Source organism: Ictalurus punctatus, chromosome 27 (genome assembly GCF_001660625.3).
Source record: "Ictalurus punctatus breed USDA103 chromosome 27, Coco_2.0, whole genome shotgun sequence".
NCBI classification, from domain to species: Eukaryota; Metazoa; Chordata; class Actinopteri; order Siluriformes; family Ictaluridae; genus Ictalurus; species Ictalurus punctatus.
The window spans coordinates 18184212-18211541 of NC_030442.2; the positions used below are offsets into that span (position 1 = coordinate 18184212).

General features: G+C 39.6%; 1 protein-coding gene across 1 annotated transcript in view; it reads right to left on the bottom strand.

The window, feature by feature from the left end:
- cdh8 (cadherin 8) overlaps positions 1–27330 on the bottom strand; it is a 140967-nt gene that overhangs the window by 25214 nt on the left and 88423 nt on the right. Inside the window, exons 4-7 of the mRNA XM_017458355.3 lie at positions 15293–15412; positions 8819–8986; positions 8547–8734; positions 1311–1555 (exon numbers count right to left, since the gene is read on the bottom strand). Of these exons, the coding sequence (XP_017313844.1) occupies positions 1311–1555; positions 8547–8734; positions 8819–8986; positions 15293–15412 (721 nt within the window). The remainder of the gene's footprint in view (positions 1–1310; positions 1556–8546; positions 8735–8818; positions 8987–15292; positions 15413–27330) is intronic.

Genomic DNA, 27330 nt, shown 5'->3' on the forward strand with positions numbered 1-27330 from the left:
TTTTTTTTCAATTGTGATTTAAATTGTGAAGTTTTGCTGTATATTATTATTTTTTTAAATATAAATAAATAAATAAAATGACACGTGTCCATTAGGAATATAATTGATCTCAGATCGTGTTCATGTTTTCTATTTCTGGGTTTGATTTTATTCTGCACTTATATTATTACATCATTAAAGGAATACTTTGATGCTTTAATGAATTTCTGCACACACTGTAAATGATTTCTTCTTATTATTTCTCAATACTTGATGAATGTGCTGCTTGTAAAGTGATAAAAGTAATAACGACCGAGACACGATTAAAAGTTCAAATTATTATTATTATTAAATATTTTTTCAGCTATACTAATTCTAATATAACTCTATAGTCATTTTCAGCTGTAGTATTTTATATAAAGGCCGAAGCCTTACACCAGTTTTGCAGAACTGTGTTATAAAGTCTATATGCAGTGCTCATGAATGTGTTATCCAAATATCCAAAGTTCTGAGGAAGAAGTGTGAGGAAGTGGTGTGAGGAAGTGGTGTGAGGAAGTGATGTGAGGAAATGGTGTGAGGAAATGGTGTGAGGAAGTGATGTGAGGAAGTGGTGTGAGGGAGTGGTGTGAGGGAGTGGTGTGAGGGAGTGGTGTGAGGAAGTGGTGTGAGGGAGTGGTGTGAGGAAGTGGACTGAGGAAGTGGTGTGAGGGAGTGGTGTGAGGAAGTGATGTGAGGAAGTGGTGTGAGGGAGTGGTGTGAGGAAGTGATGTGAGGAAATGGTGTGAGGAAATGGTGTGCGGAAGTGGAGTGAGGAAGTGGTGTGAGGAAGTGGAGTGAGGAAATGGTGTGAGGAAATGGTGTGAGGACGTGGATTGAGGAAGTGGTGTGAGGAAGTGAACTGAGGAAGTGGTGTGAGGAAGTAAACTGAGGAAGTGGTGTGAGGAAATGGTGTGAGGACGTGGATTGAGGAAGTGGTGTGAGGAAGTGGACTGAGGAAGTGGTGTGAGGAAGTGAACTGAGGAAGTGGTGTGAGGGAGTGGTGTGAGGAAGTGGACTGAGGAAGTGAACTGAGGAAGTGGTGTGAGGAAGTGGTGTGAGGAAGTGGTGTGAGGAAGTGGTGTGAGGAAGTGGAGTGAGGAAATGGTGTGAGGGAGTGGTGTGCAGAAGTGGAGTGAGGAAATGGTGTGAGGAAGTGGTGTGAGGAAGTGGTGTGAGGAAGTGGTGTGAGGAAATGGTGTGAGGAAGTGGTGTGAGGAAGTGGTGTGAGGACGTGGTGTGAGGACGTGGATTGAGGAAGTGGTCTGAGGGAATGATTAGTGGAGTTTCTTTACCTGATGAGGCTGCGTGTAGCGTCCTGGTCTCGGGCTGTAACGGTTCCGACGACGGTGTTAATGGCGGCATTCTCATGCACTTCAAACACATAAGTGGACTTTGTGAAGACGGGCGGCTCGTCCGCGTCCTCTACAATGACTTTGATCGTCGTTTGGTCCATAAACGGGGCTCCGGTCGCTGAAGGCCGAATGTTGGTCGCCACCACCGTCAGGTTGTAAAAGTTTTTACTCTCAAAGTCCACAGCCTAAGAAGTGAAAGAGAGAAAAACACAAAGAGAGAGAGAGAGAGAGAGAGAGAAATCCGTTTTCACTAATGAGTAGAGCCGCAGTGATGGATGGAATCTCACAGGGTCTACAGGTCACGCTGATACACAGCATGAGGGACGACACGGCCGCTAACGCAATAACACAGAGCAAAAAAAATGTTATTTAGCGGCAATAATGGCGCGCTCACCTGAAGCGTAGGAAGTGTTATTAATTTGTGTGGTGAGACGGCATCTGTTTGGGATTTAGATGAGCCTGCAAATAAGGTTAATCTAATGCAATCACAACAATCGCATTGCAAATTGTTAAGCAATCACCAAAAATATAATTTGTATGTTTGTGCTTGCTGAAAACAAAATTACGCTGGCCCACAATACCATGACGTTAACATGGTTAATGCGTTCTCCGAGGCAGCCAGCCAATGGAGAAGGATCACCTAAAAGCAATTTGGTGATGATTTGCAATGATTATCAGAACAGATGAATATTTGTCAGTGTGATAAAAGGAGCAGCCTGTTTTTTTGTTTTATTTATTTATTTACCTATTCATTTATAATTTTTTTTACAACCTCATTAGTAGTCAGACCGGCACGCTCGTATCCCGGATCACCTCTGATCTCTGCTATAACACAGGAGTAATGGGTTCAAGCCACTGCTCCGCTCCGTAAGTGGGATCTATAGCGAGAGTTATATCGGTCAAAGCACAATAAAGAATTTACAGTGGGTGCATTAACTTTCAATAAATGTTCTGCCTCACAGACTCGGACTGTGATTTTAGAAAATCACATCAGCTTGAAAAATGAAGAGCACGATGTGCCCTTTTCGCCAAACACACTCAATCGTTCAACACGTGTTTGGCTCGGGTTATGCGGCCACCAAGTAATGAACACTACAGTTTGTTAGAATCATCACATTCACGTTGTCCAATCAGCTAAAAGAGCTAAAAGAGTCATAGCACAAAATATTGAAGCTTAGTTTGGTGTCCTTCCACACCAGCATCTGACCCAGGAAGGGGGTGTGGCCTAAAGTTTAAAAGTGTACTTTCGTATGTTTGAAGAGATTTGGTTAATGATATAATTCCAGGTGGTGAGTTTCCCTGACTTCAGCTAAACATCAGACACAAATGATGTGCTGTTTGTGTCCATTTCATTTTTGTGCTTGAATTGTTCCTTTAAAATTTCTATTATACCTCAGTTTCGTTTCAATTATTACCGATATAACCAATATGGAGGGAAATGGAGCCACTAATATCACCATTTTGGTCCTTTCACCCATTTACAGTTACATTTAATGTTGTGGAACGTCTGAATGATTGTTTTTTTGTTGTTGTTGTTGTTTGTTTGTTGTTAACTAGAGACGCTGAGCTGAGCGTATAAAGTGCCATGTTGAATTCTGGATCGTGATTGGTCAGAAGGTGTTGATTAACTTTCTATAACTGTAGCCTTCCTTGGCTGTATGATCGTTTCTATAGTAACAGCTCATTCGCAGGGACGTGCATTGCAGACGGTCCACATAAACTGATAAAAATAAAATGTGCATAATCACTGACATCAGTAGGGTCACGTTTATTTAACTTTCATGAAAGGAGTCTCCAGTTTCAGTGCTTTGTATCAGTGAGGATAAATCTTCAGGACAGAAGAGTTTACTCGTCGTGGTTTATCTGTAACATGACAAGGTGTTGTTTTGTTTGTCTTATTGACTTTAAGAGAGAGAATAAAGAGAGGGCTGGTGAAGGAAAGACTGTTTATAGCTGCTGTAACGGAAGTGCGAACAGGAACTGACTCATTTAGCTGACGTTCCCACAATGCTAAATAGATAGAAATTTCAATGTCATTCTTTAACGAATTAAAAAAAAAATTAAAATTGCTGTAGTATAAGAGGAACAAACACTTCACGATGTGCCGTTGTAGGAAAAATAATCACCTCCACTCAGTATTTTACAAGAACAGCTGTGAAACCCCTCCAGCTTTTATCCATCCTTCCCTCGTGTGAAAAACGGTTTGTTGACCAAACTGTGCTCGGGTAAAATATGTGCATTCTGCGACGCAGCAGTTTCCTTCTTCTTTTTCCTTTCTCATACCTCGGAAAGTGATGACTAAGAGACACATTATTATATTTGCTACATTAGGAAGGTGCTTGATCGTGCAGTTTAGCACATTTTCGGAGCGTTTCAACAAGCCCCTGTGCTCTGTGGCACTATTCCATTTGGGGAAAGAAGCATCATGGCCTGCTATTCTTCAATAATAATTCATGCCTTTTGATCCAACGCACCGAGTCAGCCGCACTCCTGGTGCATTATTTCATTACGCCTCTATGAGTGGGCTAAATACGGCTGTCACTTGACCCACATCGTTCCACACAACCACCGCTTGCTTTTTTCGTAACGACTTTTTATTTTTTTTTCTTCTCTGGATGATGCTGAAGTGTCTGGAGTGTGTGAAAGTGTGTGGAGGCTGTACTCCATGCTTGAGTCCTGAAGCACATGGACGACATTTCGTTCTTGAGTGCGTGACTGGATCAGCCTGAAGGGGGCAGGAGATTGAAGCTCACCGATCTCAAATGCCAAAACTGTGCTGCGTAACAACTTCCACTCCAAATTTAAAGCAGCAGTTTGTCGTTTTTTTACTGACCTCTACTGTGTGTGGGCTGAACTACAATCACGATGAAAAACATTACAACCGTACCTCAGCCCCTGACCTAGCACCTACACAAAACCAAAAAGCCTTTTTAAGAAGAGGAGTGGAGCTAAAATTGAACTGCTCTGTTCTGTTTGGGGGCGGAGCTAATTTCCAGGCCAGAAAATATGTAAATCAGCCTTAAATGAAGAAACTAACCAGATCCTTTTCATAAAAACATAGTTCCCTTTTTAAAAATGTCCTCGTCCTTGAAGTGAAATAAAATTATTAATTAAAATGCAAAAAGTTGTCACAATAGTTTATTTTGACATACAGTGTGCTCCATTAATATTGGCACCCTTGCTAAATATGAGCAAAGAAAGCAGTGAAAAATTGTCTTTATTGTTTAACCTTTTGATATTTTGTTCAAACAATTCCCCAAAATACTCTGCTCTCACGGACATCAGACAACAGCAAACACAACACAGGTTTATCAAAAAAAAGTTATTAAATATATGTGTACAACAATTATTGTCACTCCTATAAATTCATACGAGAAAAAAAAAAATATATATATATATATATATTGTACACCTGGGTGACTAGGGACAGGAAATTGTTCAACCATGACTTCCTGTTTCAGAGGGGTATAAGTATGAGGTAACACATAGACCAAATTCCCTTAGACATTCATAACGACGGGTAAGAGCGAGGAATATAGCTGTGATGTGCGGCAAAAGGTTGTTGAGCTTCACACAATGGGGCGTGTCTATAAGAAAACAGCACAAGCATTGAAAATGCCCATTTCCACCATCAGGGCAATAATGAAGAAGTTCCAGTCCACTGGAAATGTTATGAATCCACCTGGAATTGGACGTGTGTCTGTATCGTCTCAACGCACTGTGAAGAGGATGGTTCGAGTGGATAAAACATCTCCGAGGATCACAGCTGGAGAACTGCAGAGGTTAGTCGTGTCTTGGGGTCAGAAAGTCTCCAAAACTACAATCTGAAGTCACCGACATCACCACAAGCTGTTTGGAAGAGTTTCAAGAAAAAAGCCTCTACTCTCATCCAAACACAAACTCGAGCGTCTTCAGTGTGCCGACACTACTGGACCTTCAAATGGGATCGGGTTCTACGGTCAGATGAAACCAGAACAGAGCTTTTTGGCAGTAAACATTAGATTGGTTTTGGAGCACACAGAGAGGTAGCCGTATGGAAAAGTCCCTCATGCCCACGGTTAAATATGGAGGAGGATCTTTAATGTTCTGGACTGTTTTTCTGACAGAGGACCTGGACATTTTGTTAGGATACATGGCATCATGGACTCTATCAAATATCAACAGATATTAAATGAAAACCTGACCGCCTCTGACAGAACGCTTCAAATGCAGCAGGACAATGATCCAAAACATCATCAACATCAACACAGAAACGGTTTACTGACCACAAAATCAAGGTCCTGCCCTGACCATCCCAGTCCCCTGACCCGAACCCCATAGAACACCTGTGGGGTGAACTGAAGAGGAGAGTCCACCAGCGTGGACCTGAAATGTGAAGGATCTGGAGAGGTTCTGTATGGAGGAACGCTCTCAGATCCCTCACCATGTATTCTCCAACCTCATCAGTGTTATAGGAGAAGACTCAGAGCTGTTATCTTGGTAAAGGGAGGAAGCACAAAGTATTGACTAAAAGGGTGCCAATAATTTTTACACATCTATATTTAACAAAGATATTTTTTGTATAAACCGGTATTTTGTTTGCAATTGTTTGATGTCCATGAGAGCAGATTTTTTTTTTTTTTTACCAAAAGATCAAAAGGTTAAAAACAATAAAGTCAATTTTCCACAGCCTTCTGTGCTCATATTTACAAAGGGTGCCAATATTAGTGGACAGCACTGTATTTAGACTTAGTTTTATTGCTATTAAATATAAACAGAGAGTCCCTGGCCCCCTGTCCATTGGGATAAAAACATGTTTTTTATTTGATTTTATTTTTTCTGTCATAGTTCAGGGATTAAATCGCTCCTTTTAGCCTTTCATATTCCCTGCATTCAGGCCAGCCGAAGTCCCGGAGCGGATGGATGTGTTCACAAAAGAGGCAGAAGCTTAACAGGGACGAAAACAGAAGGTGGTGTTTCTCCACTCGTCTCTCCGCTCGTCTCTCCTGAACTCCACATGAGTCTGTAGGTGAAGAGGATGTTGTTTGTCTCACTCTCACAAGGTGCCATCCATCATACGATTAGTGATGCAGGCGACAGATTCCAAGCCGAGAGCGGTGGCACGGAGACTAACAGCAAAATTTTCTTCAAATGTCACACAAACGAGCCGCTGTCTTTCTTTCCATCTTTCCCTGCTGACATCTGAGTACGGACTTACAGCACGGCGCTGCCGAAATTCTGCGTTCTGATTGGTCAGAAGGTGTTGATTGAGTTTCTATAAGAGCAGCTCTGAAGTTCAGATTATATTAATGCACTCATTCAGACCAGCTCTGTGGAAATTACGCAACATGAAATGTCACCATAAATGGATAAACGGATTAAATACAAATGCTAATTTTCGACATACTGCTTGGGGAAGTGCTGTTATAGGAAAATAATCAAATGAGTCAGTAACAGATGTGAGAGCGCCCTGCTGTTAGTTAGTTAGTTAGTTAGTTAGTTAATTAGTTAGTTAACATCTATGCTTCTGCACTCACGGTTTTAATTTTTAACACCCTGTACTTCTGTGTTTGTAGAAAAACCTCAATTTTAACGTCTTCCACGTGCAACTATGGGGGATGCAAACTTTTGCACGCGTCGATATACAGTTATAGTCTAGAGAACAAAATGAATCGCGTAGACGTGCGGAACTGGAGTGTTCGGTTGAGGCAGAATTGTGTTTGTGTTTTGCATTTGTTTTTTTAAATAATCGGATAATAATCATATCTGCATATGGAGAAGCCATTGTATGTAAATGCAGAGGCCCTTGCCGCAGATTAGAGGACGATGGAGTGCTCTTATCTCTGAAGGACATCTCCTTCCCAGCGCTGTCTCTGTGTATAATTTGTGGACGAGTAACATGACTAAAACATGCGCCGGTTTATTAGACACGCCGTCTGCTCTTTGATATTCAAGCAAACTGAATATGGAGATTATGTGCATATTAAACGCGGACACTGTTTGCACGAGAGTATTCCCGAACACAAATAACGTGTGTGCTGGAGAATATTAGATGACGACTGATACGCTTTTTTTTTCCACAAAGACACTTATTAGAAATTTCCAAACCTATATTTCTGGAATAATAATTTCCATTGGCTGAGTTCCAGCGAGGTGGCATTGATGTGAGACGTTCTGTAATAAAGTAGAGAACGAACAAAGGACGTTTAAAGGACAACCTTGCCAGACATAACGGGGCGAGGTATAACGGAAATCTTGTTGAACTCGAATAAACATTTGTATGAATATTAAACTCATTTCTATTAAACACATCTTTCATGAACTTCTCAGCGAGAAACTTGGCAAATGGAGCTCTGAATTAATTCTTTATAATTGTTTTTTTTTTTCTTTCATTGCTCCAGTGTTAGATATTCAGTATAAATTCTGTTAAATATAGCTTTGCTAAGACTTTCACACACAGCTGTTATGGATGTTGGTTTGAAATCTAGCTAATTCCTGTCGTCGCTTACGCCATAGCGGCTATAAACGCTCGTTCCCTCTCTCTCTTGAAGTTAATAAGACAAAAAAAAAACCCTAGCTTGTCATCTTTTATGACTGAGAAACCGCAAAGAAGCGTAAACGGCTCTACCTCTGACTGTTACAAAGCGCTGACACTGGAGACTCCTTCCATAAATTAAATAAACACATTTCTTTCTACAGAAAACTTCACCATATCAACGATTACACACGGTTTTGAATCCGTTTATATGGAGCGCTGATATTAACCTGTGATTTGCACTGACGCTGGAAACTCTATCAGTTATTACACTTGTTTATGGGATGGGGAACGCATCTAAGGTGAGCTGTTACTATAGCAACAACACCTTCCGACCAATCAGATTCGATATTTCAACGTTGCTGCAGTATAAACGTCTTTAACACGTCTTCTGACATGTGGAGTTATTATTATTATTATTATTATTGTTATTATTATTATTATTATTATTATTTATTTTTCCTGTAAAGGTTTTTGGTTTATAGATAATATGTCATCAGATACATTGCAGTGAATGTATTTTAGACTGAAGCGACAGCATGTGATTACAAACATTTGATATTTGTATACAATAATAATAATAATAATAATAATAATAATAATAATAATAATAATAATAATAATAATTGTATTTTTCAGAGAACCATGACTGAAATTCTCACCTTTTTCAGAGTGAGGATTCCCTCCTGAGTCTGAGCGTCAGTCACGATCTCGAACACGTCCTTCTCGTCTCCCGCTATGATACTGTACGTCGATTTCGCGTTTTCCCCGATGTCTCGGTCGTTCGCTTTCACTCGTCCTCCGGGTTTTCCCATGCCGAGGTCTTCGGAGATGGTGAACTCGTACGAGCCTACGACACAAAGATGCGATGTTTAATACAATCCGTACTTTTTTATCGACTCCACGTGGTGAACGTTAAGGCGTATATTTTTACCTTTGGAAAATTTGGGCGGGTTATCGTTAATGTCCGTCAGCATTACGGTGACTGTGGTGGTCCCAGATAATCCCCCCATGTGACCACCCATGTCTTTAGCCTGAATGACCACCAGATAATCCTCCCTCATCTCTCGATCCATCCCGGCCAGGGCGACTTTAATGATTGCTGGAATCAGAAATAAAAAAAAAAAAAAAAGGAAAATATGCAGTTAAATGATCAGTAATCACAAAGCTATTAGTCTCATGTTAACGTAAAATAGTATTAACTTTCAGCACCCTGTGAATGTGACATTTCTTTATTCTCTGATGTTATCTAGTTTATCAGATTATCTGAAGATGGATCCTCAGAAGGATAGGAGCAGCATGTTTACGCTGCTGAACACCATCAGACCTGTGTTTGCTCAGTCGCAGCCTGCTAGCGAGCTAAGATGAACTAGCACGTTAACTTAAAGTTGTTTTAGCTGAATGAACTGTTACTACAGAAACAATTCATATAAACCTGCACTACTCTCAGAGTTGCTGTTCTAGAAAATTAATCAACACCTTCTGGCCAATCACAATCCAGAGATGATCGCTGAAAGCATTGAGGAAAAGGAACAAAGTGAGACGAAGCAAAATGAATATCTTTCGCTAACCTTAACTTCCAGCGGATATGAGTTTAAGTGCGGATTTCTTGCAGCCAGAAACATAAAATTGCATCAGCTTTTTTTAAAAAAAAAATAAAAAAATAATAAAATGAAACAATCGGTAGTGAACTCTCTGAATTATTAGAGCTGATTTTTAGCTACAGCTTTATAAACGATCCTGTCCACTTCAAACCTGCGCGTATCTCATCAAGAGCGTGAGGAAGAATTACTCACAATCCCTGCAGATCATCGAGCTGGAAACTTGTTAGTGGAGGTAAAAAAAAAAAAAAAAAGGACGAACGAGGAGGGAAAAAAATGGACTTAAAGGAAATCATTGAGATAATTGGCCGACTGGGTCAATCCTATTTTGAAAGGTATACAGAGCAGATAGACATTGATTCCCGCTCCGGCTCTGGAGAGTTCAGTCGGGATTTGGGCTTTGTAAAAAGAGCGATAATGGGAGAAGCAGATCGTTAGCTTCTAATTCAAAGGGAAGTTTCTCACGTTTTCATTTTCCAGGCAATATCCGGACCGTTCTACAATTAGAGCTCTAAATACACACTGCGGATTAACTTCATCTCTTAACTTCACCTACATGTTCCTAGGGGTGCAACTCAATGACAAATTGGACTGTTCAGATAAACACTGAGGCCCTCTATGAGAAAGAACTGAGGAGGCTCAGGTCCTTTAATGTGTGCACTAGGCTGCTTCATTGCTGTGGTGTGCTGGGGAGGTGACATTGGGACGTGTGGTGCCAACAGACCGAGCGAGCGGTGGAGGAAGGCGAGATCTGTGCTAGCGATGGAACTCGACATGGTGGAGGAGGTGACTGAGAAGAGGATGAGAGGGAAGCTGAAAGCTATCATGGACAATCCTTCTCATCCTCTCTATGCTGAGCTGAGGAGGCTCAGGAGCACGTTCAGGCACAGATTCATCCAGCCACGTGCCTCAAAACGTCTGCAGGACACTTTCATGCCATCAGCCATCAGACTCCACAATGCAACAATACCCAATACCTCCTACTCCACTGACCGAGTCTCACAGAAACACAGTCCTTTCACAGATCTTTCACACGTATATACATACTGAGGATACGGCTCGTGTGCATGTACAAACTCTAACGTATGTACATACACACGGATCTGTTTTATTATTTCTATCGTTTAGGTGTTTATTGAAATTATTTTCTTTCTCCGATGTTTCTCATCCTACGTGTGCAGGGGATCAATAAAGGTACATCTTATCACATCTTATCTCATCTAATCTGATTTCATCTTATCTTATGTCAACACAATGACCGTTAACAACAAAATACTCAAGAGTACGAAAAAACCCTCACTTTAATACCACGTAAATACAATACACTCATTCAAAAACCATGAAACTGAAACATGACAGATATTACAATATGTTAATGATGTTTTAATTCTTTAGTTTTGCATTGTTTTTTTGTGGCTGTAGTATGCTTTCGTGTTTTTTTTTTCCGTTTTTTCGATTGTCTAGATGTATTGTGGTTTTTTTTATTACGGTTTGTGTGATTTAAAAAAAATGTTGATGTATTGTGATGTTATTATTATTATTATTATTACTATTATTATTATTATTGTGGACAGGTGATTTTATTTTTCTTATTTATAAACATATAGCAATTTCATTTATTTATTTTTAATTGTGGACACACACACATACACACACACACACTATATATATATATATATATATATATATATATATATATATATATATATATATATATATATATATATATATATATATATATATATATAGTGAAATAAGTATGAATGTATGAATTCATATATATCAGTATGAATGTAAATATATCATTGATTTCCAAAAAGATGTTTAAATAACAATATAACATATACCAAGCTGTGAGACAGTGGAACATCTGGCAACCCTCTATCTATCTATCTATCTATCTATCTATCTATCTGTCTATCTATTTTTACTAGCTATATAACTGTCTCTTATGCTTGAGTTTTATCAAGACTTAAGAACATGCCATAACCACTGAAATCCCCCATTCCCCTTCAAACCTCAGACATTAAGTGTTTGTAATGCAGGCTGGTGAGTCACAGAACTCTGCCTTGTGATAGCTGAAAGGAATAAAGTACACCCTGAGCTGTATGTAATCCATTCAGACAAGAAAAGACCTGTAGCATCATCACATGAAAAGAAAGCTGGCTATATCAAACCAGATTTTGGAAAAAGACGTCTTTGATCTTTATATATTGTTTTGCTTTCTTCCTTCCTTTCAAAGTCTTATAGCTTTCAACCATAAAAAAAAAAAAAAAAAAAATTAAAAATCCTTCAGAGCAATAAGTATTATTCGAAGGTCCTTGTACGTTGTATTCATTCAATTCATATTTTGAAATGAAAACGGGAAAACACACACACACACACACACACACACACACACACACACACACACATATACATATATATATATATATATATATATATATATATATATATATATATATATATATATATATATATATATATATATATTTTTTTTTAAATAGAGCATTGAGTCATTTTTTTTAAAAATAGTTTCTACATATTTCACAGCACCATGTCTAAATATCAAACATCCATGAATCCAAATCATAAAACAGCGTGAACTGAATTGACCTGGAAGTGCAAAGAACAGACTATTCTCTGATTATGGTGAGTAATTCTGGAATTTATATTATATATATATATATATATATATATATATATATATATATATATATATATATATATATATATATATAATTTATATATATTTTAATAAAAGATTTGATATAATTTAAAAAAAAAAAGATCAGAATTAGCATTTTATGTGATTAAAATATCCTTAAACTGTCGTCCTCCTTTACTGTTGCAATCTTGCTGATTTTAAAAAGCCCATAGCGATCCGTATCAGCAGTACAACAAGTACAACAGCCTGGTTTGGTGGGGCTTGTGTTCAGAAGTGAATTTATTTGTGATGTCACCCCACAGTACTGATTAAAGGCTCATATGATAGTAGACACTCATGGATTTAAGAATTTGCAGGATTTATTATTATTTTTTTTAAGTATGTCTTTTTTATTTTTTCTAAAACCCCCCCGAGCCTACTAGGTTGAAATGTTTTCAGTTCGTTGTGGCAGTGGTGTACGGTGTTTTACTATCAAAAAAAGAAAAAGCTTTAGTTGTGCTGTGTGTGTTATCTCTGTACCGGTGTCACTGTGTTAGAGATGTGGATGGTTTGTCCAGTAGGGGGCTCAAACCGCTCCCATCACCCTGCTCAGCAGCAGCACGATACTCTACACACAGAAACCCAACAGCGTCCGGACTCGTCTTATATCAGACTTGCAGCGATGAAATAATTCCGTTTGTTCATACTAATTGAAAAATTTCCATCCTGCAGGTGGAGTAGATCACCAGCGTACTGCGAGAAAGGGTTACGCAATAATCACTGATCCACATCCACTCATTTAATACTTTCACCCCATAATGAATCTAAAATGCTGAAAATCAAGCAGAATCAACATTTTTGTAATGTTTGTAGTTTTGAGCATCTTTTTTGCATACAATTTTGTATAAACTAAATTAGCAGGTTGAGACTCGAAGTGATTTTTTTAAAAATATGAATTTCTTTTATATTGACCCGTACATGTGTATCTTTTTTTTTTAAAAATCCACGCCATTTTCTCAGGTTCTTTCTTGCAGTTACCGTCTTTCGTATTCGAGCAGAAACTTGAACATGAGCGGCGAACATGAAATCAGCCGAGGTAACAGACGGACTAAATGGACCCCCTGCAGAGACGTGACATTCTGAGCATCTGCTAGGTCACTATGACAAAGTCAGACTGCAAGTTTTTAGACTTTATATTAAGATGTGAAAATGCAGGCATCAGGTCAGAGAGCTGAAGTAAAACGTGTTTTTTTTTTTTTAGTTTTTTTTTTGGAAAGGCTCGCACGGACATGTCAGTTCCGCACGGCGACGAGATCGAGGTCTTAAACTGACACAAAGAGCAAAAAGAGCAAAATATGAATACGTACGCGAATTTACGTCGATACGAGGGTATAAACGTGCTGTAGCGTAGACGGATAAAGACCGTTGTTCATGTTTGACTTCTCGAATACGTAACTGATGCCGTTTCTACCTCAAAGTATAAAACGGAGGGCGGAGTCAATGCAAATACATTGACTTGATCAATTATGAGTGAATACATGGAATCTGGAAATCACATGACGACACTGGAGACTCCTTCCATAAACGGTACACGAATTACAGAAAACTTCACCGTGTCACCTGTGTATGAGCTGTTACTATAGAAACGACAACGTTTACATGAACGGTTACATCGTTATAATATCGGATATTAATCAACTTTTGACCAATCGGAATCCAGAGATGATAACGAGCAGTGGCTTTTTAAATTAAATAAAGCACTTCAGTCGTTGGCATGAAGGATATTGGGTGGAATTAAGATTCATATGAGGAATTTACCGTATTTATTTACGATATCCTCTACAATTCTTTTTTATTTAGTGTTAGAGAGAAAACATTTATTTAAATTTTCCAGATATTTCAGGTCATGTAGGAATCGTGTCACTGGACAACAATGAGAAAACAACAACAACAACAGCATTTACCACTTGTCGTGGAACACACACACACACACACACACACACACACACACACACACACACACACACAAAGTTTAAGCTGCTTATGCATCTGTATCTGAAACAATCACACAGAACCTGGCGAGCATTTTCCCGCTCGTACGTTCTTCCTCTATAGCGTGATGTTTAATTGTTTAATTATGAAAATTCATTTCCAGTCATCATCACCGACCGGAGAAGCTACAAACATTCATTTCCATATAGACATTTGTACTTCTTCTTTTTTTTCTTCCTTTCTTTGCCAACAATTAAGCAGGCAGCGATCAGCCGGAGCGTGACGATGTTTATTTATTCACCGTCCGCATCTCATTTCCTGGGTAGGACAGAAAGTGTCAAATGGATCCTAATGGTTGTTTTCCATTTACCTTTTACTTTTCATTAACATTCATTAAAACATCTGGCTCACTCGAATGAGCCATCTGCATGCGCTTACTAATCACGCAAACACACGACTTCCCACCCTCGCTGCGCACGTTCACGCTCTGACAGGAAGTAAAAAAAAAAAAACCCAAAGTCGATGTGTACGAAATACGGAGGAAAACAAACAAACACACAAACGAATATATAAATGAACACAACAACGTATATTTAGCGATTAAACACAATCTGGACGGACGCAGGCCTCGTTCAAATTCTGTCAGGTTTGTAATGGACGAGCTGTGCGTCTCCGCATTTCCGTCTCATTGCTTATTAATTTCGTTTCACAATTATTTAATCATGTCGCTCACAGACGCTGTTAACAAGTCGGCTGAAAATGCAATTATAATAATAAAAAAAAAAAAGGAAAAAAAAAAGTGGAAAAAACAACAACGTGAAGGTTGAACTGAAGCAGACTGCAGATGGGACTGGAACTCCGTCAAATCAAGCGTGCTTCGCTTCACACCTCATTTCAGTTTTACCTCCTTTTTTAAATTCACTTCTACGGGTTTTTTGGGGTTTTTTTTTTTGCCCTTCAGATCAAACAGTGACCGTACACGAGAGAATAAACAGCGTACACATATGGAGCATTATCATTAACAAGCCTCATTATCTGAGTGAGAAAAAAAATTCCGATCAGATTAAAATCAGATAATTACAGTACATTTACATAAGGCATTCATGACCATCTGGACTTTGTTGAGAAGCGTGTGAAAGAGTAAAAAAAAAGAACGCGGCCCACTCACCGGTGTTTTGATCAATGGAGAAATACGGCTGTCCTTCCAGAATGCTGTACACCAGTTTGGCGCTGTTCCCGTACACCGGATCGTCTGCGTCCGTGGCTGTGACCCGCGTCACCGAGGTTCCTGCACACCACGATTAAACAAGAGAAACATCAACTCACGCTTCCGGATTTATCGACTGGTTCCTCTTACTGTTATCATGTAAATAACCCCCGAAATTTAGATGTATGACTGTCATAACGATCGCATAATTAATTAAGCTCGTCTCGAGTAAACGTTCAATGCTTTAGCTTCCCTTTTAAAAAAATCACGTACGTCTGTATAAACACGCGCAGCCGGGAAACGTGAACGTGCGATACAACGTGAACAATTCAATTAAGCACAACTTCAGGGATGGAATTCAGAAAACAGACAAAAACAACAAAACAAACAGAACAAAATAAGAAAGAAACTAACAAAAGCAAACAGAACAGCCAAACAAACAAACAAACAAACAAACAGAGGAAAGAAACAAAGAAACATAACAAACCACACAGCCAGAACAAACAAACAAAAACACATAGAAGAAAGAAAAAATAGAACAAACAAATAAATGGAGCAGAAAAAAACAAACAGAACAAAGGGGACAAACACACAAATGGAAGAAAGCAACAAGCAAAATAAACAAATAAACAACCAACAAACAAAATACACAAACAAACAAAAAGAATAAACCAACCTATAAAACAAACAAAATAAACAAATAGGGAATGGGGAATGGGCTAAAGCATGGTATATAAATATGAATAATATTTTTTCAAAGAAAGGAAAACCATAGTAAGCAAATAAACAAACAAATAAATAAATAAAATTTGACAAAAACAAAACCATATTGAAGTGAGTCGTCATTTCAAGTGAAGAATCTGAACCGTTCTGTCGAGTCTAAAAGTCTGAGCCCGAGATCAGTGATTTATTTAATAATTTATTTTATTTTTAATAATCAAAAGCTGAGACAATTCAGGAACTGATTATTTTCTACCAAGACAAAAATGTCTTTCATGTTTCTTTGATGAAACTCTGTAATAAAACAGAAACCTATCAGAATACTCGGATCAGAATACTCGGATCAGAATACTCGGATCAGAATACTCAGATCAGAATACTCGGATCAGAATACTCGGATCAGAATAGCCGGATCAGAATAGCCGGATCGTCTGATATTTCAGTGTCTCCTGTTAAAATAAATCCTAAACACACACGCGATCCTGTGATGCGTCGGTATTAAAGCATGTGATGATTAAGGGATGAGGAAGAGGTGTGTGCTGAGAAATAAATAAAGACAAGCTGATGTGGGAAGCTAATGCTAATGCTAATGCGCGGCGTGACAGTGCAGATGGTGCGGTAATTGTTTGTAAAGTACGTTCTGACAGCTCGGCTAAGTGCCTGTTCAGCAGGATTGTGTTAAAGCCACAGGTAATCGACGCTGAAACACCAGCATAGCTACTGCAGTGAAAATCTCCACCTGTGTGTGTGTGTGTGTGTGTGTGTGTGTGTGTTTGTGTGTGATAGTTTGTCTATCTCTCAGGGTTCCTCAGTGTGTTCTGTATTATTTAGTCAGTTTTCCACGGCACTCGAGGGGATCAATGCGCAGCAGAGTTTCTGTACAGATGCGCTTCCTCCGTTTGATTGAAAAAAAAACAGTTTGACTTACTCACAAATTCACCCATTAACCCACCCACTAATTCACAAATTCACCCATTCACACGTCCACTCACTCACAAATTCACCCATTAACACGTCCACTCATTCACAAATTCACCCATTAACCCACCCACTCATTCACAAATTCACCCATTCACACGTCCACTAATTCACAAATTCACCAATTCACACGTCCACTCACTCACCAATTCACCCATTAACCCGCCCACTAATTCACAAATTCACCCATTCACACGTCCACTCACTCACCAATTCACCCATTCACACGTCCACTCACTCACCAATTCACCCATTCACACGTCCACTAATTCACCAATACACCCATTAACCTGTCCACTAATTCACCAATTCACCCATTCACCCGTCCACTAATTCACCAATTCACCCATTCACCCGTCCACTCACTCACCAATTCACCCATTCACACGTCCACTAATTCACCAATTCACCCATTCACACGTCCACTCACTCACAAATTCACCCATTCACACGTCCACTAATTCACCAATTCACCCATTCACACGTCCACTCACTCACAAATTCACCCATTCACCCACCCACTCATTCACCAATACACCCATTAACCTGTCCACTAATTCACCAATTCACCCATTCACACGTCCACTCACTCACAAATTCACCCATTCACCCGTCCACTCATTCACAAATTCACCCATTCACACGTCCACTCACTCACAAATTCACCCATTCACCCACCCACTCATTCACCAATACACCCATTAACCTGTCCACTAATTCACCAATTCACCCATTCACACGTCCACTCATTCACCAATTCACCCATTCACCCGTCCACTCACTCACAAATTCACCCATTCACCTACCCACTCATTCACAAATTCACCAATTCACCCATTCACACGTCCACTCACTCACAAATTCACCCATTCACACGTCCACTCACTCACCAATTCACCCATTCACCCGTCCACTCATTCACAAATTCACCCATTCACACGTCCACTCATTCACAAATTCAACAATTCACCCATTCACACGTCCACTCACTCACAAATTCACCCATTCACACGTCCACTCACTCACAAATTCACCCATTCACACGTCCACTCATTCACAAATTCACCCATTCACCCACCCACTCATTCACAAATTCACAAATTCACCCATTCACACGTCCACTCACTCACAAATTCACCCATTCACACGTCCACTCATTCACAAATTCACCCATTCACCCGTCCACTCACTCACAAATTCACCCATTCACCCATTCACACGTCCACTCATTCACAAATTCACCCATTCACACGTCCACTCATTCACCAATTCACCCATTCACCCGTCCACTCACTCACAAATTCACCCATTCACACGTCCACTCACTCACAAATTCACCCATTCACACGTCCACTCATTCACAAATTCACCCATTCACACGTCCACTCACTCACAAATTCACCCATTCACCCACCCACTCATTCACCAATACACCCATTAACCTGTCCACTAATTCACCAATTCACCCATTCACACGTCCACTCACTCACAAATTCACCCATTCACCCGTCCACTCATTCACAAATTCACCCATTCACACGTCCACTCACTCACAAATTCACCCATTCACCCACCCACTCATTCACCAATACACCCATTAACCTGTCCACTAATTCACCAATTCACCCATTCACACGTCCACTCATTCACCAATTCACCCATTCACCCGTCCACTCACTCACAAATTCACCCATTCACCTACCCACTCATTCACAAATTCACCAATTCACCCATTCACACGTCCACTCACTCACAAATTCACCCATTCACACGTCCACTCACTCACCAATTCACCCATTCACCCGTCCACTCATTCACAAATTCACCCATTCACACGTCCACTCATTCACAAATTCAACAATTCACCCATTCACACGTCCACTCACTCACAAATTCACCCATTCACACGTCCACTCACTCACAAATTCACCCATTCACACGTCCACTCATTCACAAATTCACCCATTCACCCACCCACTCATTCACAAATTCACAAATTCACCCATTCACACGTCCACTCACTCACAAATTCACCCATTCACACGTCCACTCATTCACAAATTCACCCATTCACCCGTCCACTCACTCACAAATTCACCCATTCACCCATTCACACGTCCACTCATTCACAAATTCACCCATTCACACGTCCACTCATTCACCAATTCACCCATTCACCCGTCCACTCACTCACAAATTCACCAATTCACCCATTCACCAATTACAATTTTTAATAATTAAGGAATTAGTAAAAACATGTCATGTGTTTATCGTTACGTTTAATGTCTCTGAAACTCATTCGTTCCTGTTCTCACTTATGTTAAAGCAACTATAAACACTCATTCCCTCACCATCCCTCGCTTTATTCTCTCTCTCTATTCTCTCTCTATTCTCTCTCTCTCTATTCTATCTCTTCATGTTAATAATACAAAGTTTTACCAAGAAACGAGAGCAGAAACTCTTGTGTCCAATAAAATTACAGCTTTACCTCTGACTGTTACAAAGTGCTGACACTGGAGGCTCCTTCCCTAAATGTTAAGTAAACACATTTCTGCTTAGAGAATGATTACTCATGTCGAGTGTACGCTGTGCACTTCCCTGTGAATGAGCTGTTGCTATAGAAACAATAATGTATTAGAACGAGCGCATTAATATAAACATGCGATTTATGTCTGCAAAATTAAACAGATTTACTACAAAATTGTGGATTATTATTATTATTATTTTTTTACAAGTTTTGAGCCAGATCTTGTCTTGTATGAGCCAGATATCATATTGGCTAGCTAAAAACACAACAACATAAACAATAAACATTTTTCTCGTGTTTACTAGAATTTCAGAACATCGAAATAGGTGCCACACTTCCGGGATTAGTGCTAACTAACTAACTAACTAACTAACTAACTAACTAACTACAACGAAGCAAAACATAAATAAACTGAGATCAGTCTGTTAAAAAATAATAACACAAAAAACAAGAAAATTATCAAGCTAATAGCATGCACTTCCATAAGTAAAAACAACAAACAAACAACAAAAACAAATAAACAAAGCAAAATAAATGAAACAAATAAACTAGTTCATGAATTAATGAATTACTAAATAGTCACAATTTTAAAAATGTGAAATAATCTGTGGCATTTCATATAAGAGAAATGAGAGATAGATAAATGGATGAATGAATGAATGGATGAATGGATGGATGGATGAATGGATGAATGAATGGAATAATGAATGAATGGATGAATGAATGGATGGATGGATGGATGGATGGATGAATGAATGAACGGATGAATGAATGAATGGATGAATGGATGGATGGATGAATGGATGGATGGATGAATGAATGAATGAATGAATGGAAGAATGAATGAATGAATGAATGAATGGATGAATGAATGGATGGATGGATGGATGGATGGATGGATGGATGGATGGATGAATGGATGGATGGATGGATGAATGAATGAATGAACGGATGAATGGATGGATGGATGAACGGATGAATGAATGGAAGAATGAATGAATGAATGAATGAATGAATGAATGAATGGATGGATGGATGAATGGGGTGAGATTGTGGTTAAAAGGGAAAGATAAATAAAGGTGGATGTGAGAATTGTTTCCCGGTCCGAAGCTGATAATTACACTGACATGACTGCAGCATTAACTTCAACTTCTCCCTTCAGTGAATGTCAGTTCTTTTCTCTCCCTACTGTTCAGTCGTTTTTTTTGCAGAATGACACGATAATAGAAAAGTCCAGAGACGTGTAGAGAGATGATGAATAGCGAACGTGGCGTCTCGAGCGAGAGAAATGAATAAACGAGAAAAAAAAGCAGCAGCGACGTTGCACTCTGACTTCAAACCCTGCTTTATTATTGCAACCCAATTATTTCAGCCAGAGAGCGCCTGAAGTGGCCCTCAGAGACACGTGTGTGTGTGTGTGTGTGTGTGTGTGTGTGTGTGTGTGTGTGTGTCTGAAATTTGGTCAACAAACCAAACAAGGACCTCAGATTACCTGTGTGTGTTCAGAGCACTCGTTACAGGAGAACACTAACGAATACACTCATACTACTTTATCCAGTGACTGGGAAGCGTGACAGGATTCATGTGTGTGTGTGTGTGTGTGTGTGTGTGTGTGTGTGTGTGTGTGTGTGTGTCACACGTGTTCTTCAGTCTATGTTCCTTATCCTCTAAGTCAAACACCTTTCACAGCTTGTATAAAAACACGCCCTCCCTCAGGACTCGCTCTGGCATTGGCCGTACGTCCGCCGTACGATTCATGTACACATAAAAGCAGTACGTTCTGTCACATTCTTGGACGTGAACATTTCCTTTTATTGACTCGTTCCTCACTCGGTCTGACGCTGCCTCACGGGCGCGCAACTTAATAAAGACCTTACTGATTCCAGAGGGCTGAAGGACGGCTGCCAGCACTCTGTCTCATTTATTCTGATGTTGTTGTTGTTGTTGTTGTTGTTGTTGTTGTTGTTGTTTTTGACTGATTGGTTGTGGAAAGAAAAGATAAAAATATAAGGGAGATAAAATACTCACTGAGTGAGAGCGAGAGCGTGCTAACTCTTTCAGCATGGCCCAACTGAACACATCCTGATTTTGTCGATTTTCAACTCGTTTCACACACACAATATGATGTCCTAACGTTATCTAGCTTACTAACAAACCGACCAACACATTTGCGTTGCGATGCTAACCCTGCGCTCAAACGGTTTCCGCTTGTGGGCGTGGCCTGTCCAGCGTTAGTAGCTATATATCCTACGTATATGGTATATACTATATGCTCTGTATAACTTCAAAAACGAACTATTTAGATCCAAATGAAAAAGTAATTATATGTTCTTGGTTGTTATTTAAGAACTATTTGTCAAACTTGTGTGACTTCTCAGTTACGTTACAACTTGAAATTGACTTATTGAAGATTGATTAGATTCCGATTTTTTTTTTTTGTTTGTTTGTTTGATTTTTTTTTTTACATGGTACTCCTCCCGTCTTACAGTTAACCAAAATCAGGTTACTCTGCTAATCGCTAGCATCGTATTCGCCTCCTGCGGTTCTGCGTATGCAGGAAATACGGTAATCAAAACAATGCCACGATGTTGGAAATGTAAAGAAATATATAAAATGAATCGAAAATGAAAAAGAGGACGGCATTTCTGTAAAACTGTGGAGTCAGTGGAGCATGAAATAAGTCTTCGCTCTCACACCAGAGTGAAATTCTCTTCTATTCCTCTGATTAAAAAAAAAAAAAAAAGAATGAGGGATTAGAGAAGCCTTTCATTGGCGTGGCTTCAAATCGGGGCAGATTAGCTCGCCCTTGAGCGATATTTATAGAGAGCTGTCGAACTCGCCTGCAACTTTAATCGTCTCTGGCTGGATCTGTCGACTGCGGGATTCTAAAATCTTTACCCTGATGGAGATGATGACACGAGGCAATGTTAAGATAAGATACAAGTTTTATTAAGCGACTCCGAGATTCTGGATTGAAACGCCGTCCACTGGTGGATAAAATCTGACTGATGTTTCAGAGTATTTTATAAATGTCATGTATGTATTTATGAACCCTTCATAGATATGACATCACTCCTGCTGTGAAGATTGTTCTAGCATGAACACACGCTAAAATGCTGTTTGGACTGGAGCAACAAGAGACAAGTGGGTTTTCTTATCGAGCACCAATTAGCCAACGATAAAAAAAAGGAAAGTACACTTTGTACATGAATATAATGATAGAAAAACAATATTAAGGATATTTGAGAGCTCACTGGGACGGTCAGTGGTTCCCAAACCTCATTACGTTCCTTATGCTAACCCATGATCTAGACATCTAGGATTATCTATAGAGCCTGGTACATTCTGTTAATACACATGATCAATAACGTCGTACTTTTACTGAACCAACACGACTGATAACAGCCCCTTTGATCGAGATTATCTGTATTACCCAGCACTAATTTACTTTTAAAGATTAGAGTATATGAGCTGTGGTGTGAAGGTTTCTGTTGCAGATGCACACTGGCGAATGGAAGTGTAAGAACCAATCAAACTGCAAGCTTCAAGATTCTGAAGCTTGTGGCCAGAAAAGAGAACAAAAATATATCAAATGCCACATAATCCATATGCTGGTGCTTTATCTAACTATTTAACTAATTAACCTGGCCCAAGATAAGTCAATGGTCAAAAAAAGAAAAAGAAAAAGAAAAAGAAAAAGACTAACCAAATCCTAGTTTAACGGTTTGGAACAGAGTCTGACATTTTAAAAAGTCACAACAATTTGTAGCAATCGACCCCGACAGGACGTCTGGGAGGAAATGGGCCAGAAAAGTCTACAAAATACAGCAGATTAATAGATTATCGGAGGCTGAAACTACACTTGCGCTAAAAAATCCAGTCCCTCCATGATTTCGCAATTTTTCAACATCACCGCCGATTTTCCGCAGATTCAGGCCGGGATTCGGGATTTCACGCATTCGGTCAAATCTCTCTCCGAGTCATACGTCTCGAACATGAGTACCGCTAAAAGGTCTCGTTTACCAACGAACATCACTGTGAAAGAGCGCGCAAAACTATTTCATACGAACATGATTTCACACGCGGTTTTCCACAAAAAAAAAAATCACCAAAAAAAAACACACGCTGCATCGCAAAGTTAGAAAAAAAAATCGAGCGTTTTTTGGCCGCAACAACCACAAACATCTGATAATCAGATAATTCACTGATTCACTATTAAAATTCACAACTTGCATGATTTGTATTAAATGTTATCGTTATAATGCGGAAAAATGGTTTCTGCAATTACGGTACGGAGAAAGAAAGTAAATACACCCTGACAGCCATCTTCAGGTTTAGACTTTGACATTAAAGAGGCACGTTTACACGTTTTACACCATCTTTCATATAGATCATACTGTACGGATATCACTGATAATGAAGCACATAACTCCTTCAGAAAACCTTCAGAACTTATTTGCCTCATGAACATTACTTTCTTTAATTATGTATGAATGTAGCGACTCTGATTCCTTTCATTGAATTGAATTATTACGGCAGTAATAACGTTATTATTTGAATGAGTAATATTGATTATGAAAGGACTGAATACACGGTTAAGGGAATATATTATGAGACTCCAGACTGATTTAACAGCTTGTTCTCGAACTCTGAGGTCTGGTAGCAATATAATTGGTGTGCTCATTTGAGAAATATAGTTTTACTCTGCATTATAATAATAATAATCCTCTCCCTGTAGTACGTATATAATTGGTGCTAGCCATGTGAGGAAGTATAGAAGACTTTTAGTCTATACAATGAAGTTTTTTTTTTTTTTTTTTGCAGAGGTACAGACCTGCACTGAGTGACCACAAAGCATTCACATTATCTTTAGAGCTTTATGGGAGTTTCAGAGATATTCTACATCCACAGTACGGCTCCCAATCTGCTCAGTCTGGAACATGCGTAGGTATTTAGCTCGATGTGATGTTAAGGGGAGGGATTTGGGGTTTGATTTCAGTTCCAAATGCTTATTCGCGGGTATTTAATGCATACATACAGCAAAGATGGTCATATACAGTATACGTGTCTAATTACAGTATAGGCATATATATGTACACTTTATTTTTGCACAGTAATTGTACTATAATGATGTTCAGCGAAGTCTCAAAACCCTACAATTTAAATGAACATCCCTTAGTTTGTTTAATCACATCTTATTGGCTGCTAGTAGTGAGAACCATCAGAATCATGCTTTGTTATATGTTATGTTATGTTATGTTATGTTATGTTATGTTATGTTATGTTATTTCCACCCCGAGAACGGACACGTTATTTTAACCCTTTCATGCATATATTTTTTAAAAATCCAGATTTTAAGATTTATTAATCAACAATTGCAAATGATTTTTTTAAAACTCTAAAACAAACAAACAAACAAAAAAAAGTAAAAAGAGATTAGAGGAGTATAATGGGTGTGTGTGTGTGTGTGTGTGTGTGTGTGTGTGGGGGGGGTGTTACATTATTACTAAATTATTACCAAAATTCCATTGCTTATTTATTTATTTATTTATTTGTGTGTCTGTGTTATCGATAATACATTTATTTATTTTTTTTATTTTAAACAAATTAAAGCAACAGATACCGATAAAATTACAGTTGGTTCTAAAGTTATAGGATGACTTATGCAAATAAACAAACAAACAACAGCAACAATAAAGTTTGTTCCAGGCTGACAGATTTATTTCTTTTTTACTTGATTAGATCTTTTTGTGCAGAAAGTTTAAACAGGAATCTGTTCTCGTCAGCCATGTTGGACTGTGAGGAGCAACACTTAATGAATAATTGAAAATCAGGACAGCGGTGTATATAACACCGGAGAGGTTTGGAGGTGATTTACATCTAACTTCTACAAACAGCCGTTTTTCAGCGTACGTGAAAGCATTTCAGTTTCTCGGGCATGAAGATGATTTATTTCCTACTCCTGTTAACATTATTAATATTACATGGCTGATTGACAGGCGATATCATCAACGAGAATGTTGCACTTTATTTATCATATTTCCTCATGTAATTAACTCCTGGCTACGGCACTGATGTAGCTCATGCTAACACTAGGTTGGTTATCGGATTCAGGCTTTTTTTTTTTTATGACTGAAACTGAGGTAACAGGAATTCAGCTGCCCACGGTCAGAGATCTATACATTCTCAGCTGGAGTGAGGTGAGCCGACCTGACCCGCTTGATTGGACGGCGTCACTTAGAGACACATTCACCACCATGAAGGCTGTCATCACAGAACCATCAGCCATCCAGAAATTGCAGGCTGATCCATCCAGAGGGGATAATAGGCTGAGCTGAGGCTCATCAACACCAGCACACTAACCACCTCAAAGCGTCCACTAGAGCACTTGGTTTACTTGGAAACGTGCCGGATTGTGGAGAAATATACGCCCCGGACAGCCGAGCTCGTTTCACACCGGCCGCTGAAGGACATTTACAACACATGCTAAGAGCTCTGAGCGTGGCGAGGGGGTTGAGGTGGAAGCCTTCCTTTCCTCAGCTGTCATGCGCCGAGGAGTAATTTTCTCATTCCGCTATGATGTACAGCCGGCACTATAATTGAAAAGGGTGGTTCCTGCATGCTGTTTATCACAGGACATGAGCATCAACAAGAGACGTAAGGATCCGGGTCATAAATAACAATAAGGTTCTACTTCAGCAAACTCATCTCCATCGACGACCTCCCGCTAATTCACATTCATGCTAACGTTCAGGGTGGTGGAGAACCAGGTGGAGGAGAATGACCCGAGTATGATTAGACCAGAATTGTTAAACATTATGCACATGTCCATAATATTTTCTTGTTTATTATTATTATTATTATTATTATTATTATTATTATTATTATCTTTCTTTTTTTCTTCCATTTTTAATATCTCTTTCTGGACTGTCTTCAATATTGCACAATCAGGGAGTGACTTCTGGAGAAGTGACAGAATGGTGGAGCTCGAGGAGTGATAAAGTGGCCACTAGAGGAGTGACTCAGTGGCAGCTCATGGAGTGACGGAGTGGCAACTCATGGAGTGATGGACGGAATGGCAGCTCAGGGAGTGATGGAAGGAATGGCAGCTCAGGGAGTGATGGAAGGAATGGTAGCTCATGGAGTGATGGACGGAATGGCAGCTCAGGCAGTGGTGGACGGAATGGCAGCTCAGGGAGTGATGGAAGGAATGGTAGCTCATGGAGTGATGGACGGAATGGCAGCTCAGGCAGTGGTGGACGGAATGGCAGCTCATGGAGTGATGGACAGAATGGCAGCTCATGGAGTGATGGAAGTAGTGGCAGCTCATGGAGTGATGGACGGAATGGCAGCTCAGGGAGTGATGGAAGGAATGGCAGCTCAGGGAGTGATGGAAGGAATGGCAGCTCAGGGAGTGATGGAAGGAATGGCAGCTCATGGAGTGATGGAGTGGCAGCTCGGGAATGATAAAGTGGCCACTAGAGGAGTGACACTGTGGCAGCTCGGAATTGACAGAGTGGCAGCTCGTGGAGTGATGGACGGAGTGGCAGATCGGGGAGTGACGGAGTGGCAGCTCAGGGAATTCTAGAGTTGCCCTTTTGGGGTAACTTAGTTACAGGTCAGGGAGTGACAACGTGGCAGCTTTTGGAGTAACTTAATGGCAGGTCAGGGAATGACAGAGTGGCAGCTTGAGAAGTGACCGAGTGGCACTTTGTGGAATGATGGCAGGGCAGATCTGGGAGTGGCAGAGTGGCAGCTTGGGGCATGACCGAGT